This window comes from Nilaparvata lugens, chromosome 10 (genome assembly GCF_014356525.2).
Source record: "Nilaparvata lugens isolate BPH chromosome 10, ASM1435652v1, whole genome shotgun sequence".
Lineage (NCBI taxonomy): Eukaryota > Metazoa > Arthropoda > Insecta > Hemiptera > Delphacidae > Nilaparvata > Nilaparvata lugens.
Genome location: NC_052513.1, coordinates 31,355,909 through 31,375,604, shown reverse-complemented (window position 1 = coordinate 31,375,604; position 19,696 = coordinate 31,355,909). Strand labels below are relative to the sequence as shown.

Genomic DNA, 19,696 nt, shown 5'->3' with positions numbered 1-19,696 from the left:
ACACAAACAAAAACATGTATCATGCAAATGAAATTGAGAAAATCCGAAGAAATAAGAAATAGAAGCAATATAAGATGATTATCATTTCATGTTCGGTATATCACAAAAAATGAGACTAGAATATTAGTGTTTTGGAATAGAAACAGGAACGTTTTGTGAGTTGTGAGTGAGTGTGAAGGAATAGGTCAGAAGGAAAGGAATAATAAGAAGAGGTAAAGAAATTGATCTGTTGATATTTTGGTTGGAAAGGTGTTGAGACCAGAACAAAACAAACAAAATCATGTTATCATAACTGATATCAAAAAACATTTGTTCTGATATATTTGTTTAAAAAAATTAAAAACCATTTTGAAACCCTCTTCATAGACATGAACATAACAAACAAAGTTGATATGTTATCAAATAACTTAATAAGCTGCCGAATATGCTATAACCAAGTAACAGAAAGCATGTAGTGTAATTTATTATGACATAATATCAATTGATATTTGCCTATTAGCCAATGGGTGAGCAGCTCTCTACTATTTGAACCAATGAGAAGCTCGCTTTACCGAGTAGACATCAGTGGATGGTGTGATGTCACCGAACTGCTAGCTCCTGATTGGCCAAAGTCGTTAAATGGCCGCTTCCCACTCAGTTGGCCAATCAGACGGCTTCTTGAATTATTTGTTGGCGTGTCCTATGTTAGTATTTGACACCTTATTATTGGTAAGAGATTCGTTTTAGTGTTCACTGTTCAGACACCCTGATAATTACGTGGCTTTACTTATTTTGTTACAGGAGATTCTATGATAGTTATTGAAGAATGATTGGAGATACCCGGATCCAGTAATTGAGCCTTGGAATATCGGTTTCTATTCATTTTTCGGATCTTCAATTGCCTTTGCTACAATTGGTAGAAATGAATATCCAGATTTTAATACAGTGGATAATGTTTCACTCTTAACCGCTAGATTAATTAATCGGTCAGCAAGAGTTCTTGTCACTGATAACAAACGAAAAGTCTTTTTGTGAACGTTTCAAAACTCTTGCAGGTAGTTCAGACCTCAGAGGAAACTCAAATCTCTAAACATTAGTTTATCTAGCCTTCAATCATCAAACCATCATTATTAGCTACAATCATCATTATTATATACATTTCTCTCAAGTCTAAAATTGAAGACTTCTGTTGGCATCAAACTTGATAATCATTGATTTACAATATCCAAGTTGTAAATTGTTAACTATGTTGTGAATTGTTGTAAATTGTTAATTGTTGTAATTGATCATGGACGATACCAGGAAGAAATCCTCATCTCTGTGCTTTGACAGTGTGTCAAAGCACAACCTACAGTCAAGTGCTGAGGGGTAGGGTATCCTTTATCCCTTTCTGAGAATGCAGAATGGACATCTAAAGGTCCAAACTTCACCGTTTCATGTAAACACATTACAATAATACCTCAATATTAGTATATTTCATTGCTCTATATCATTGTGAAACTCTTCAGTCTGTATATGATTTACCATTTTATTTTACTCGTACTGGAGATTATTTTTAACGCTAGAACTTAAGTTGAATTTTGTTTTGCTAAGCACATGAATAAAGGAATCTAAATCTGGATAGACCATCTTCGCAAAAATAGGCATACCAGTAACCTATGAAAATGTTATTTCTACCGTATCAATTCGTCATCTAGCACATACTAGATTATATAGGGATATTATATGGCACTTATGTTGTGTAGTTCATTGTCAGCTGAGAAGGAAACCAGTTGTAGTATGAATTACGTAAAGGTTAAGAGTATGGCAACTGGTTTCAGTCTGCGGTTTTTGAAGGCGGATCCTTATTTGCAACTACAATGCTACATGCTAACAACAGTTCATCATTGTCCTGTCTGAGTTGTTTAACAATAATTCTTTTTGACCGTTCAATTCTTGTAGAGAGTCAGTTCTTCTGATTATCAATTGTTGGCAATTCTCAGTTCTTGAAGTTCATCCTTTCTGGTCAGGTTTTTCTACAATATTCTTATTGACTCTCAATTGTCAATTCTTCTAGACTGTTGATTATTTTATGATGAAGTTCATCTTTTCTGGTCTGGTTGCTCTATAATAGTCCTATTGATTATAGATTGTCAATTCTTCTAGACTGTTGATTATTCTATCTATGATGAATTTTCAATATTTTGTCAATAGATTGTCAATCTTCTTGAACTTCTATAAATTCCTTGATGTTGTTATCTCTCGTTGTTCATCAATCATTTAATGTTCATCAATTCAAAAATTATTCTCTTATCCAAACCTTCATGCTTTCTTGTTGTTTTAAAATTATTATAAATGATCAACAGCTTTTCTACATCGTCAATTATCCTTGATCTCTAGTTCTTCGTCGAAGTTTTCTTTATTGTTTATTGGCTTTTGACCCAATTAAAAGTCTAAGAGCTGCGTGATGAAGATTGATGATAATTGATTGAACTCAATCAGACTTGTTAATCAACGAATTGATGTGTTTATACTATTGGGCTCTGGTTCTATGAATAAATTCACTATTCATATGACACAGTTATTTAAGCGCCTACAATTGTTAGGAATCAGGGTATGAGTGTTAGTTGTTTCTATGTAGTTGTTCTGGTTTCATTTTTCGGTATTGCTCCAGAGTATGGAATGTAATGAGAGTACCTTCTATACCTTGTCACGTTATTCTTTATATTAAAATAACGATTAGCCTCCTGCTTGGCATCAGTCGGTAAAGCATGAGATTTAATATAATTAGGGCGTGGTTTTCTAATAGTATTCAGTCTTAAAAAATCTTGATAGGCTCAGATATGGGCTTCTCCTATAACTCTTGTAATTCAATAAACAATAAATATATATATATATGATACTTATACTATAGAGTTTGAGGAATAAAAAATAAATTGCACACCATGAATGTTCATACATATATTACATAAATAATGCAAAGATCAGTCGAGGCAAAAATATATATATAGAGCGATAAAAAATATAATATAAAAATAGAACAATATTGGAAATCAATAAAAATATCACAGGCTAAACTTTATATTCTAGATTTGTGGCACGAATCATTACCATGTGCCTTTATCTTGAAATCATATGCATTCTTTGGCATGTAGCTGTGACATGTACTTGCTAATACTTGTCGGCTTGGATAATTCAATCAAAAATATGTGCTCTAAGATCAGCTTGATAAATTAGCCACTAATAATCCAAATATATCTATATATTAAAATCTCTAGTATTTAGTAGATTTATTTGTATCGAATATATATTTTCATCTCAGGGTGCAAGATTCGGCACCTGACGGAATAGGTAGAGCCATTCATCTAGTGAATTAGAACCATGATAAATTATCGCAAATTGTATTGCAAAAAATTAATATTGTATGCATACGTTTGATAGCCTAGATTTCGTACTTCTTTGATTAAATAGAAATTTCTAAAATATTGATCTATATATTTTTCTTTCAATTAAATACCTTTAATACTAATTTTTACTTGCGCAAGTATTACTCTTATTAATTTCTTAATTTATAATAACCCTTTCGGCGAGCTAGCTTTGATCATCAGATTATTTCGAAGCACTAGGGCGCCCATCACTAAATTCAAATTTAAATCACTCACGTGTCGAAAATCTTCTTGTAAGCCGCCGATGTCGATCCAACTCCATGTGGTCCGGGAATATGGTAGCCGGAATCGTCTCCTCCAAGGGGTTATAAATTTAATAAAAATGAAAAATGACTTCTGCTTCACAATAGCATCACGAAGTCTTTTAAGAAATTTAATAATTTACTTTAAATTTAAATTTTTACAAAATTATTAATAAGGTACTTCGCTCTAAAATATTTGGGGTCCTCTTATGGTGGCATCTGGCTGGCGAGTGCTGGTTCTTCCTTCTCAAGTTTTACAGATCCTCTTTCCGACTTTCAAATTAGCATAAAATTTAAATATCCCAATCCTCCGCCATTAAATTCAAATAGATCTTACAAAAAATGCCAAAATATTGCTTAGATTATATGATTAATAATTTCTTTGCATTCGAGCCATATTGATAACATAGATTACACAAATTTTTGCACAAAATCTAGTACATTTATATAAATATATATAAATATTTTTGAATTGGCCTACAGTTGCCGCCTATTAACTGCCGTTTTACTATTGGTGCATGCAAATTTTATTAGGTATTCATGCGCCTGGTAACTCTTATTTCCTGAATACATTAATTATTTTTATTTGGTTTTTTATTTATGCTCTTTGCATGCTAGTTAATATTATATATATTAATATTAATTCCATGCTAACTAATAATTAGCCACGTGGACGGGTGTTTTTTCACATTGCACACCATCCGAATGCAATAAAGCTCTGCCAAGGGGTTTTGGTCAGATTCTACGTTCTTCGGTTTGATCGATCTCTAGGTCACCGATCTGTGAATACATCTACATAACCTCAATCTTCAAATATTTTATAAATAATCTATTTATGAGTAGTAAACTTCCTTCAAATCCTTTTTAAGTTCTTGTACCATTTAGCCAGAACAAGCTGATGCTATCTAATCTTGTTTATTATCTGCTTGGCGATATTAGCCAATTACTTTATTTTTAGACCTATTACTATTTCTGTTAGGGCTTTTCATCTACCCAGATTTAAATATGTTACACGCGCCCCTGGGTTTGAATTCAAAATATTTGAGAATCACAATGTTTTTAATGAAAACCCACCCTTCAATACATTGATATACACTATACTTTATTTATAAATTATACTCTCCTACTTCTATCACATTTCGCAGACATATTTGCTGCATCTCCTTTATACCTTTATCAAAAACAATAACAAATTCTCCTCCTCAACACACATAAAATATCATAAATATAAACTTCTAAACGTATTCCTCCTGACACCATTTACAACACAGTAATTTTTGAATTCGCCGCTTGCAGGGCTGCCAACTTAACTACACACATTTCATAATTCTCATAAATGATTCCTTTTAGACAATAATTTCGATTCATAAACTTCTGGGCTTATATCTTATAGTATTTCTTAGGTCTTAATATAAATAATTTTCTATACATCAGGTACAATACTTTCTTTGCTAATGGCTCTTTGGTTTTGGTAACTGGTATTCACTTTAAGTCTTTTCAGGTAACAAACGTGGCATAATTAAAAGTAATAAATATAAAAACATATAAATAAATATATCGACATTAATAAATATAGTAAATAACAATAATAAATAACTCTTTGGGTACTGTACTTCTTTTTATAAACATATGTTCAACAGATATTACATTCATTTGATTTGGGTGGCTTTGGTCAGCTGGTCACTGGTTCTACAGAATTTGCTGTCGAGTTTCATAACTAACCTAACTGCTCAATTTTTTCTCTTAAAAAGGTAATTAACAAATTTTAATTTTACTATCCCCGCTTGTGTCCTTTTTTATCTGATGTATATAATTTAATTACATATTTAAAAATTATTCTTTTTCTTATTGCAGGCTTCTAACGGCTGGAAGGAATTAAAACACTGGATTGTTGCCACGCGGTCCTATGCCAAGATTAAATTTATTAAGGAAGGTCAGTAATCGGTTTGATAATAATGTTTTCCTTGATTTCTTATCATATTTATTTCAAATTCTGTGATATTTCATGTAGAATTGTTGTGGTCTTCCCATATCTTTTGACTTTCTGCTTGTTATAGCTACAAGGCCGGTTAGGTTATCTGCTGTTGATTGTTGAGGCTGTCCTAGTTGATAATTATTTTCATCATAAATTTAAAGCCCTTGTATCTCGTGTATTCTTTCAAATAATTCCAAGCTTCATTTATGATAATTCCTTTTAATCCATTCTTATTCCAATCATCATGTAATTTTAATTCATCTTTCCTCTTATGTTCATTTAATATTCTTGATCTCGGCTCATTATAACTCAATAGGCTTACAACAATAAACATTTTTATAATATTAAATTTCCAATTATCAATCATAGATTCATTTAATAACAACAATACAATATTTTTCCTCTTATCCACAACACAGTATTTTATTAATATCACAGCCATCATAACAAATATTACACACCATATCAAAACATTTATTCTCTTTTCAATAGTATAATCTCCAGGTACTTTCACTTTCTTAATATTATTTTTTAATTCTTCCAATCTTATTAGCCACCGTTTATCCTTTATTAGTTCCCACAAGTAATCCATTTTATTGTTGCCCATGCACGAATCCATATTTGTTCTTGTAGTAGCTCCATTTTTGTCCCATTTATTACGTCCATTTTGCCGGTCACATAGCTGGTTTGCCCTCTTAAAACGTATGTGCCGCGGATGCATGCTCTGTTCCTGTTCTCCTCGGTGTTGGTTCGATGTCCTCCTTTGCCTCTTGAAGCGTGCATGCGGCCTCCATCGGCGCGCGCGGTTCCTCCTTTTCTTCCGCCTCCGGGCCTTACGATGCATGCTCCTCTCCCGAATGCCGTCCTCTCCGTCCTGATGTCGGCCGTCCGGTGTCCTCGGGCGCTTGCGTCTCCGGGCCTTGCGGTGGTCGCTCCTCTTATCCGGTAGTCCGTCCTCTCGGTCTTCCATCTTGTGGTCCTTGGTCCGCTTCGGTGGGGTACAATGATATGGGTGCATAGATTCTGTGCGCGGGTGCTTGGTGGCGGTCTCCTCCTGGTAACTGTTTATTTTTGGCAGTAATGGAATTTCGTCATTATTGTAATGGATTGGTTCTTGTTGTAGGGTGGTGGTCGGTAGTGATTCTTCGGCGACGAGTTGCTCTTCAGTGGGAAACAAGAAACTTAATAGAGGCTGATGCTTGCGGCTGGTTTTTGGTGGTGGTTTATCTGGTATTGGCTCTTGTTCTTCTAATAATATTTCCGGTAAATCATTTCTAAAGGTGGTGTATGATGTTGAAATATCCTGCTTTTCTTGGTTTGTTTCATTTGAGCTTGTGCTTGTTATATCGGGGGTATCATATAGTCTTGGTTTATTAGCTATAGTTTTCTGTATATCTGGTGGCGGGTCGTTGGGTGCTGGGTTCCGGGTTTTTTGTTGGTTCAATCCTATGGCATGCTCTAATGTGTAGTTTGTATTTATTTGATGAGGTGGCGGTTTGTAATTTCTATTATAATTATTCTGAGTGTAATCATTGTTCGTGTTAAATTGATCACGGCCATAATAATAATTTCTTTTATAGGTTTGCTGTGGATAATGGTTTGTTTGACAATTTTGAAAGCTTCTACTATTCCAATTATTTTGATTATGATCATAGCAGCGTTTAAATTGAGGAGTAGATCGAGAGTGATCATATGATACTGGTTCATAGTTTTGGCTGGTATACTGATTACTTTTTGAGTTGTGTTGATTCCGTGTGTATCTTTGGTCTGAACGGTGGTTTGACATTGCCATCACAGACTGTATGCCATATAAATGATTTATCAGCTGCTTACAATCAGTAATGGGTTGTGTGGCGAGTGCCATTCTAACTTGATACGGTAGCTTCTTTAAAATAATACTTGCTAATGCCGATTCATTAATGGGCTCGCTCAATTGAGAATTTTTAAACTGTAGGGCAGTGACGAAAGTGGTACATGCACCGTCTAAGTTAGGGTTGAAATCGCATGATATGATGTCCGCCAGCACGTCCAACTGTTTACTTCTGCTCCAATACTGTTCCAGGAAGACAGCTACAAACTCATCCAATGATGTAAATTCATGGGCTCTACTCCGAAAGAACATCAGGGGTTCGCCAATCAATAAACTAGTCAAACGAAGACGCCAAAAATTCCAAGAGGTGGGTGTTAATGATTGAACTAGTTTTATCTGATCTATAAATTCTTTAGGTTGGAGATAGCGGTCTGTATTGTCAAAACGGCCTAATTCATTGAAACTGTGTAGTGAATCAAACGTTGCTATGGGAATAGGCTCTATATTCTTGTGCGGAAATTGATGTATTTGACTTTCAAGTTGTACTAACTTCTCTTGGGCCTGTTTCCAATGACTAGAAGCTTCTGTTTCATTATCTACTACTTCGGCATTTAATTCAGATGAAAATAATTGCTGTTCTCCAACGGCTGTCTCCAATGAATTAAGTTGTACTATGTTTTGGTTTATATCAGAATTTGGGTGAGCTATTTCATGAATTTGCGAAGTGTTTTGTGCTGGTAGGTTATCTATTCTTTCGTTTAACTCACAAGTGACAGTATCTATTTTTGCTGTTAAATCGGTTGTAATTAGTTCTTGATTTTCAGCGGTAGATGCTGATATTGTGTCCGCAGTTTCCTTACCCGTTCTTACCGATGTATCCTTCAATGATTCCCGCATTTCCTTCATTTCCGCCTTCAAGTCCTTCATTACCATGGTCATTGTTTTTTCTAAACTATTAGAAAATGACTTGATCATCCCCTCTACTAGAGCCCTTCTTATTGCTTCTTGGGAGACATTTAACGGTTTATTACTGTTCACAGGATTCTTGGCGGTGATTGAAGAGATCTGGGCGTTGGACTCCATCGCGCCCCCCTCAGCGTCGATCTCCGCTACTATCGCCGTCTGCAGTGTGTCTGCTACCTTACTTTGCGTGGACGAAAAGAGACTCAATGGATTAAGTGTCAAGTGTTTGTAAAAAAGTGAAAGTTTTGGTTAATAAAATATTTAGGACACAAATGAGGATAGGCCTATGGACATTACAAGCCAGGTAACCTATTTATTACTTAAGCTCTTATAATATAATAATACTATTCATTGATTTCTGACTAGCAGTTTAGGCCCATAAAATATAATAGCTCTCTCTATAAAATATATTTTCTTTTTTTTACAATAACAATAATAAAAAATTTTCTTTAAAACATATAATTTCTCTTTATTTAAAGCTATTGATTCCCCAAAAAGTAATACAAATTTCCCTTCGCCAGTTTTCCTCACAACTCGTATAAGTTATCTATAATTTTCAATATGGTTATTGACTTAATTTCAAATAATTATTTAATGAGCTTGGCTCTCATCATCAGTCCCACGTTGGTACGACATGTCTTTCTGTCGTATCCGTGGCCTATCACGTTGGGCGACATGTCTTTGTGTCACGTTATTCTTTATATTTAAATAACGATTAGCCTCCTGCTTGGCATCAGTCGGTAAAGCATGAGATTTAATATAATTAGGTCGTGGTTTTCTAATAGTATTCAGTCTTAAAAAATCTTGGTAGGCCTAGATATGGGCTTCTCCAATAACTCTTGTAATTCAATAAACAATAAATATATATATATATGATACTTATACTATAGAGTTTGAGGAATAAAAAATAAATTGCACACCATGAATGTTCATACATATATTACATAAATAATGCAAAGATCAGTCGAGGCAAAAATATATATATAGAGCGATAAAAAATATAATATAAAAATAGAACAATATTGGAAATCAATAAAAATATCACAGGCTAAACTTTATATTCTAGATTTGTGGCACGAATCATTACCATGTGCCTTTATCTTGAAATCATATGCATTCTTTGGCATGTAGCTGTGACATGTACTTGCTAATACTTGTCGGCTTGGATAATTCAATCAAAAATATGTGCTCTAAGATCAGCTTGATAAATTAGCCACTAATAATCCAAATATATCTATATATTAAAATCTCTAGTATTTAGTAGATTTATTTGTATCGAATATATATTTTCATCTCAGGGTGCAAGATTCGGCACCTGACGGAATAGGTAGAGCCATTCATCTACTGAATTAGAACCATGATAAATTATCGCAAATTGTATTGCAAAAAATTAAATATTGTATGCATACGTTTGATAGCCTAGATTTCGTACTTCTTTGATTAAATAGAAATTTCTAAAATATTGATCTATATATTTTTCTTTCAATTAAATACCTTTAATACTAATTTTTACTTGCGCAAGTATTACTCTTATTAATTTCTTAATTTATAATAACCCTTTCGGCGAGCTAGCTTTGATCATCAGATTATTTCGAAGCACTAGGGCGCCCATCACTAAATTCAAATTTAAATCACTCACGTGTCGAAAATCTTCTTGTAAGCCGCCGATGTCGATCCAACTCCATGTGGTCCGGGAATATGGTAGCCGGAATCGTCTCCTCCAAGGGGTTATAAATTTAATAAAAATGAAAAATGACTTCTGCTTCACAATAGCATCACGAAGTCTTTTAAGAAATTTAATAATTTACTTTAAATTTAAATTTTTACAAAATTATTAATAAGGTACTTCGCTCTAAAATATTTGGGGTCCTCTTATGGTGGCATCTGGCTGGCGAGTGCTGGTTCTTCCTTCTCAAGTTTTACAGATCCTCTTTCCGACTTTCAAATTAGCATAAAATTTAAATATCCCAATCCTCCGCCATTAAATTCAAATAGATCTTACAAAAAATGCCAAAATATTGCTTAGATTATATGATTAATAATTTCTTTGCATTCGAGCCATATTGATAACATAGATTACACAAATTTTTGCACAAAATCTAGTACATTTATATAAATATATATAAATATTTTTGAATTGGCCTACAGTTGCCGCCTATTAACTGCCGTTTTACTATTGGTGCATGCAAATTTTATTAGGTATTCATGCGCCTGGTAACTCTTATTTCCTGAATACATTAAATTATTTTTATTTGGTTTTTTATTTATGCTCTTTGCATGCTAGTTAATATTATATATATTAATATTAATTCCATGCTAACTAATAATTAGCCACGTGGACGGGTGTTTTTTCACATTGCACACCATCCGAATGCAATAAAGCTCTGCCAAGGGGTTTTGGTCAGATTCTACGTTCTTCGGTTTGATCGATCTCTAGGTCACCGATCTGTGAATACATCTACATAACCTCAATCTTCAAATATTTTATAAATAATCTATTTATGAGTAGTAAACTTCCTTCAAATCCTTTTTAAGTTCTTGTACCATTTAGCCAGAACAAGCTGATGCTATCTAATCTTGTTTATTATCTGCTTGGCGATATTAGCCAATTACTTTATTTTTAGACCTATTACTATTTCTGTTAGGGCTTTTCATCTACCCAGATTTAAATATGTTACAACCTTCTATACTCTATGTATTGCCAAGATGAGTAGATCACCAAGCATAACAACTCATTGGTAATCAGATTATCAAATCGATAGAACTCGTTAAATCATCACACACATTTTCAAATCTCATGCCAGAGACGTATACTACAGATTATATACATGGTATGTATTATATTAACGGTATTTTTTCTCTTTGCTTAGGCCTATACTGTATAACTAGGATTATACTCTTCTACTGGGTCACTGCTGTGGAGTTGAGATACCTCCACGAACTAAGACGTTTTTCCATGCTATACAAAAATGGCAGTTAATTTCATATCATTCTCTCGTTAACCATTTTTTGTTTAGTATCCTTTTGCAATCGACGTATTTTGGGAGCTTGGTTCCACATTATGTCGACAGTCGTGTCATAAAATCTGCTTTCAATTCAATGAAAATAAACACATTCACATTCATCAGGTACCTTATCTATGGTTCCACAAATAACTGCGACAGTCGGTTATAATCATCAGGCTATATCTGACCGAAACGAATTCATTCGTAAATTCTGAATAATTCCTCCAAATGGAAATATTCCTAATTAATAAAGTATCTATCTGGAATGAACTTTATGCGTTTCAGATTGATGAATTATGTACGCTTTGTTTTGGTAGCGAACATTTCAAGCTAATATTCAATAGATCATAAGACAAAAAAATCTGGTGTGGCGCACTCACACAACTTACCTTGCCGTTATGAAAATTGATCACCTGTCGCTAGTGTTTACTCACATCTCAAGTCTACTATTCAAAGATCTGAGCCAGCTGGTGACAGGACAATAACGCTGGAGACACAAGAGGTCTGCTATCTCTTCATAGTGAATGATTTAATAGAATCAACCGTTGCAAACAGTTTGCAATTGAATAATCACATTTTCTCAAATTTCAAGCTTATTTTCTATTTTAGGTGAAAATGTTTCTGGTCATTAATTGTAGAGATTTCCATGCTCAATCTTTTCCACTTACATTTTTTGTTTAAATTGTATCTGAAGCCTGATAATTGGGAATCTAGACTGAAATTTTGCATAGATGAGGCGGAGCTCCTGTAATTTTTACAGAGATGGGACTTGTGGTAGTTGACAGAACTTATCAATGACTATTATAGGTAAAAATTTGATCAAAATCGTTAGAGCCGTTTTCGAGAAAATCGCGAAAAACCCTGTTTTTGACAACATTTTCGCCATTTTAGCCGCCATCTTGAATCGCATTTGATCGAAATTGTTCGTGTCGGATCCTTATAGTGTAAGGACCTTAAGTTCCAAATTTCAAGTCATTCCGTTAAATTGGGAGATGAGATATCGTATACACAGACACTCATACACACACACACACACACACACACACACACATAAAGACCAATACCCAAAAACCACTTTTTTGGACTCAGGGGACCTTGAAAAGTATAATTTGGAAATTGGGGTACCTTAATTTTTCGGAATGCAATACTTTCCTTACCTAATAGAGCAAGGAAAGTAAAAATAAGAGAAATTACAATTAAAACTTCAATAAATGTGATTTCATCCTCGGTTCAGAAGTCCAGTTCTATAAAAATGAGTTAACAGTCAATTTATTATCAACTAAATTTTGAATATTGAAGGGTTCACCTGTTTTTCCTATCCCAAATTCATTTTATGATGAAGGGTTTTGTACAAAGTAATGAATAGAATAGTAAAAAAACAAGCAACTAGAAATCGGAGATCTTCCCTGATGATAATCAGACTGGCTTCTAATATTCCAAAAAATTATTAACAAGCCAAATAACCAATATCGTAGGCTACTCTGGGAGTCTTGTTAGTCTTGTTGCTTTAGAATAATGAATAAATTAAATTTAAATGAATCTCAATAGCCTTGTCAATTGACGATTAATAGCTCATATCATAGAATAGACTCAATGCATTACCATGAAAATATATATGGCTGAGACTCGATCAAACATTGCAGCACCACTGATAAGTCATTCTATTCAATAAACTTATACATGGTTGTAGGCCTGCAGTACTTTGACGTCAATTTGAACAGCGATGTGCTCCGTACACTGCTTTTATTTTCATGTTGATCAGACAATCTCAAGGCATTACATCCGATGAGATCTATTTGGATTTGAACAGATTATGAGTCAGAGATGATCTTATTTCGTTGAGAATTTCTTGAGTTGACATGAATAATAAATAAATGAAATGAAAAACATGATAAAATGACATAATAAATAAATTGTTTTCAATCACAAATTTTCTAGAATGTACCATCAGCTGTGTACAAGTTTATTGAATTTGATATCGTTCATTCCATTTTGATTTCTCAAATGAATGGATGACCTGAACAAATATCAATATTATTGAGTGAATTCAACTATTATATATAATTTGATTTTGTTCACTGCATTTTGATTACGTATTCAAATTAATAGATGATCAGAAAAATAACAATCATTGAGTGAATTCAACTATAAATGATGGAAATTAGAAATTAAATTCAATGAGAATCTAGGGATGCCATGTCTTGTTTTCTTCAACTTACGATCTTATCATACCATTTATCTTATCTTAAACTGTAAAACTATATACCCGATAGTTGAAATTGACTACCTTTGAATGGACCGTCTGTTGTTTGGTAGACCGTCCGTATCTATTTTAAATTAATAGTGAGTAAATTAATCTACTGTGCATGATCAGTATATATTTTTATCACCATGCTATGAAATAGGAACTACTGGTATGTTGTCACATATAATAATGCTCATTTGTATTCTATACTTTTATTCCGTCTCGAATTTTATTGAGACATTTATTAGACTACCTATGTTGTACCTATTCTATTGAATATAGGCTGTAGGTTGAAAGCTTGGAACTTAAACCAATATACAAAACTTGAACTATTCATCCAGTTTCTACCGAAAACTATTCTACATTTAATTGAAAATTCTCATTTAGAGAAAGATTTTCTTTTTATTTAAGTTCTGTTGGGGAACAGACTGACTAGACTCCTGAAATATAATGGGAGATTTTTCCTCACGTACTGTCAAATATTCACGTATTGAATACAATTATTATTATTTCGTATTTGGGAGTTGTAATATTGAAGTACCATTATCTTATCAATGATAACTGAGCTCTGAGTATACTCTATTGCTAGTTGATTCTGAATTGAAAGAGAAAAGGAAAGCTTCAAGAGAATGTCTATAGTGAGGTCTACGTTATCATGACAGTGAAGAAAGATGAAAGAACAGCTTTGCAGATTCTCTGCCTGCCACTGCCTTCTATAGAGGATAGCTGGAACCAGTATATCTGATGTAATTTTGACTGTTCATTCTTCTACAAAATAGTCAATAATTATATTTTATTCGTCAATGAAGTATATTTTTCAATTATTAAATTAATACAGTAATACATTCTCCTAGTTATTGAGATTGACTATTTTGTTAATTTATTATACTTATATTTTACTGAAAAATGATTAGGCAACGTTGCAGAGCTACAAAGGTATGGCAATATTTTATGCTTTGTCGAATGATAGAGAAAGATAGCAACCCCGATGCTGATCAAATACTGCCATTTTAACGTGGACTTCACTGCAGTGGAAAGCTTATCTGTATCATTTCATTAGATTATAAGACAATTTCTTTGTCTTTTTCATTCAATTATTTGTATCACATTTTTTATCCAGAATTATGCAATCTAAATAGAGTATTTTCCAATTGATTATGACAATTTTTTTGCATATATTAGACTGATTTACTCAACCAAATCTTTTTCTTCTCATGTAATGATTTAAACTTCCAAATATATTTTTATAGATCCAACCGATCATGATATTTTTTTGCATATTAGACTGATTTATTCAATCAAATCTTTTTCTTCTTATGTAATGATTTAATTTTAATGATGTAATGATGTATTTTCATAGATCCAAGCATGCTATTCATTATTCAGGCGACATGTAAAGTAGTTTGAACTGATTTTGATTGAAGGACAATCTTCTATTGGTCCAATAATAATATTGCTGAGGGATATCCAATAAATAATTGAATATTTCAACAAAAGGTTAGTTCCACCTCACCTCATATTTGACTACAATTACAATAATTTTTAAATGTCGATGATAGTTCAATGAGGTAAGAGATTTACAAAATGTAATCTTGAAAACTCATCTTCCTACCTTTAATGATGCCTTCAATACAAGCCTACCTTCAATACAAGCCTTTGTTGTGCTTTGGAAAAAAACAGCTGAAATTTGTTATCGCTGCACCTACTGTATTTGATGCAGTGGGTTCATGAACCTGATCAAACTTCTATCAGTTCCTGGTAAGACTGATAGAGATCTTAGTCATGGATTTTCAACTCGTAGTGGGTTTTTCTCTCTTTTCATCTGGCCTAATACAGTTGTATCATTACTACTCTCTTCATACATGCATCAAAACCCAAGGACTTAAAATGGGTATCATCAGAAGGACATGAATAGAGTCACTAGCAGAATGACTGAATTCGGGTCTGTTTTATTTGATTCCATACTATGAAAAAGGACTTTTCTAGGTTTGTTTGTCTTCAATAATACATATTTGTATAAAAGTCTTAAGAGCTTCTCAATTGAAACCTTATTGCTTCCAAAATACCACACAACGCGAACCAATAATTGAAAATCCATGTACCGAATTTGCTGAAGCACAGATTCAAATAAAAATTGGTAAAATAACTTCAAAGTTCACTCAAATACTCGACTTATTAAAGTACTGTACACGGAACCACTCTAAAGTTCGCAACTTGAAGTGATGGTATGACGTAACACGGCCTTGCACGTTGCAGCTTGTACGAAGTGATATTGATACATAACCTTAAAAGCAACTAAAAGCTGTTTGCCTCCAATTTTTCTCGGAGCATTCACAATTTTCTGGTCTGCCGCACCGTTTATCGGCTGCTCTGATCGGCTCTTTGTGCATGTTCAATCGATCTGACACATATTCAAATTTATTACCAGAAACTCTCATGATCAAATTAATTATTCCGGATTGTTGTTATATGTAGGTACTATTTCCACAGCAATAATCTCCACATGACTTATTTTATATATTTGGGAATTATTCTTCCCTATTGATTCAAATCTATAATATAATAAAGGGAAGAACTGGCTTATACACTTACGGGATAGGAAATTCACGAATGACTCATCATCACGTCTGAACTGGCTTAAACACTTACGGGATGAGAAATTCACGAATGACTCATCATCACGTCTGAACTACCTCAGTACATCGGTACTCAACTGATTAACTTGAAATTTTGTATATAGTTTTTTTATTTATCGAGGATGGTTATAGGCCTGTTTTTAATTCTTTAAGATTTCAGTGAGTCAAGTTTTCAATTAGACCCTTCCGGAGTACGAGTTACCTGCCAGTTTATGATGTAACATGTAACACATATTATTACATATTATATTATCATATTATAACATTATTAAATTATATTATTATAACACATATTATATAGTTTTATATTTAAAGCTTTCATGATCAGTATAAACTATTGTGGATTATTGGATACCTGTTATTACCATCAGTTTATAACATTTCGGTTAGAATGATAGGTACTTTGTGAATGTTCAATAGATCCGACATTAATTTTTTTTTTGTCATTTCTACAAGTTTCTACTCATAGTGTTTCTGTTGAAACAATTCATTACGTACTTATTTGATATGACATGACTCACCCTTATATACAGAAATTGTCACAACCTGTTATGATCATTGCATTATTTTGCATTATTTTTGTATTATCTGTTGTAGCATAAATATGTATTAATTTGATGATAACCTCGACACATAAATAATATAGTGAGGTATCATTTTCTAAACCCTGAATATTATTATATTAAAAAATATGTAATGTAATGTATGTATGAATTTATGAATAAACTCCTCTGGATGTGTCGTCCAACATCCAGAGATTATTATTATTATTATTATCACTAAATGCATTATTTTCTATCTCAGCACCTTCCTGCTAACAATTTATAATATTTCTTGTACGAAATATATATTTCCAAACCAATTAAGGAATTGCTGTTTCCTTGTTATTTGAGAGCGAATTTCCTGTATAATTAATTATCTGGCTACTGATGATCAAATTTTAATTTTTTTGTTGAATTGTTGGGATTTCAGTTGTCCTAAAATTCACTCAATTGGGACCATGGAGTTTTAGTATCACCTATTAGAAAATTGCAGTCATGTCATCAAAAGATTATTTCTGGTGGTTTGATAAGTCATTAGAAATTTTTGTCATAATCATTCAATGAATGAGGTCTATTATGTTATGCAATTGGATTATTTCCCCCCTAATTGCTATAGCCCACCATATTCCATTATACATTAATATCATTGGAGATGTGAATAGAAATGTAGAAAAAAGTGGACCAGTGATCAATGGAGTATAGTCAGTCTATCATACAGGATTTTTTCCATTCCAAATTAACAATTAATAAAAGTTTGAGAAAGTTCCAAATTGGTAGGAAAATTGAAAAATATGAATTTCACTTACATTTATTCTCCTGGATAATGTCCTCAAAAATACAGGGTCTACGATTAGTCCCTCCTCCCAGCACTCACGTGTTCATAATACTTTAGAAAATTCCACAGAAAATCACTGAGTTTGTTCACAAATTAATACAAAATCACTCCAAATAGTCCACTGAAGGTTTATCACTATAAAACCAAATTCCACTTTGTTTTTCACGTGAATTTACAGATTCTTTTCTTCAATTCGAAGATTCCTTCAATAGGAAACAAGATTCATCACCGAGGTTTAAATTTTTGACACGGTTTTACCTAATTTTCAACCTCAAAAAAGGTTGATTAAGTTGTTATTGGGCATCGGAAGAATACAATCCTCGTATCATAACACCAAATCTAGTGAAGTACAACCATTTTCACCGGAATACGATCCTACAGGATTTATTGTAACGGTCACATGCTAAGGGTGGGTGGTGATGATATTTTTTCTGTAGAATCAACAATTTCTGACTTGTTGGAGCGTTTAAAAATAGCGGAAACTGGTCGTAAAAAGTAGCGGAAACAGGAAAATAGCGATAAAACCGGCAAATTCGTGATTTCGCACGAACCACGCGGAGTGGTTGCACAGACGCGGTCTGAACAATTTTGGCGGCGTGCTGAAGCAGCGTGAAAACTACCTGTTGAATTTGTAATGGAAAGGAAGCTCTCGTGATACGGAACTAATTGCGTTGCATGATACGAGAAAATCCATTAATTGAACAGCGTGGGAATAATTTGTACAACTACAGTGTGTAGCTGTAGCAATATGTTTTTTTTCTGCAAATCATCATTGTCCAATGTGGAAGAAAACTTGAATTAATAAAGGAGAATATAAGGATTCAATTCCGTCACAAAACATTATAGGCTACAGTATTTCAAATTCAAATGAATGTGAGTATCACCCTCATTAAAAGAAAAAACTGTCAACCTGTGAAATAAATCGATCTTGTCCTGAACCCAATTCTTTTCATTCAAATCAAATCAAATGGAACCCTCTATGGTGAAAAAACAATAAAAGTGCTCCTTCAACCTTCAATACATTATTTTGTGATTATTTTATAATTTTTAAGAAATTCACGCTCAAAGTTCAGCTGTAATCCAACATAATTTGGGCTACATTTATTAATTTTTGCTGAAGGATTCATTCAGTAGAATATTATAAGTATCAGAAATTAGAAACTACTGAGAAATTAATAGGCTAAAAAAGCTCACATTTAACTAGTGGACTGAGATAAGGTGATTCTTCATCAGGGAATTATCTTTCCATCAAATTTTACATTCCTTCTCTCATATGAAACGCTTCTTTTCAAAATTCTTAAAATAGAAATACATCCTATAAGATGCCGACATACAAAATACGAACATTTCTCTCATACAACAGATTATACAAAATATTCATCATCAGAGTGAAAGCTAACGCAAAAGAATAATGAAAAATCACAGCATTGCTCTAAAACTCTATTCCTCCCTTACATTACATCAATAAATTTTATTTGTTCAGTATTAAGCATACTTGCAACGAAATCTGAGTATCGTTCATCATGAGTTTCCTGTTTATAAGACAAGGACCAAATTATCATTGACAAAGTACAGTAGATGGGTGAAGAGAGGGAAGAGGAGGAGGCGTATCATGATAAGTTCAGTTCACCCTGCCGTTAGCTGTTAATTCATGATTAATTTACCGTTCGTCTCCTGGTCCAAGTTCCGCTAATGTACAGACAAAAGAGCTTATTATTACACTTTTTGCTCCTGTTACTCCACTTAGAATCTTCTTGTTCTTAGTTTTTCGCCATTTTGTTCCTTTTATTCTCTTCTTCATCCTTTGTAATCAAGTTTCCTCATCCTTCGTCATCCCACTGCTATTCCACCACTCAGCATTGCTTTTTCCAAAATTTCTCCTCCTTTTTCTTTTTCTTGTCACCCTTATTTTCATCCTCAAATTCCTCCTCCTCCTCCTCCTCCTCTTCCTCCTCCTCTTCTTCATACGTCATCTTCTATCACTTCATTCCCTCCAATATATTCTCCATTCTTCATCATTCTTTGTATCAAATTTGTAC

At 33.2% G+C, this 19,696-nt stretch overlaps 1 protein-coding gene across 2 annotated transcripts in view; it reads right to left on the bottom strand.

The window, feature by feature from the left end:
- The window catches only part of LOC111052014, a 75,025-nt gene extending 56,773 nt beyond the window's left edge, over window positions 1-18,252 (bottom strand). For both annotated transcript variants that reach the window (XM_039437209.1, XM_039437210.1), the window contains exon 1: window positions 17,629-18,252. In XM_039437209.1, the coding sequence (XP_039293143.1) occupies window positions 17,629-17,630 (2 nt within the window). In that variant the 5' untranslated portion in view covers window positions 17,631-18,252. The remainder of the gene's footprint in view (window positions 1-17,628) is intronic.
- Between the last annotated feature and the right edge of the window lie 1,444 nt (window positions 18,253-19,696).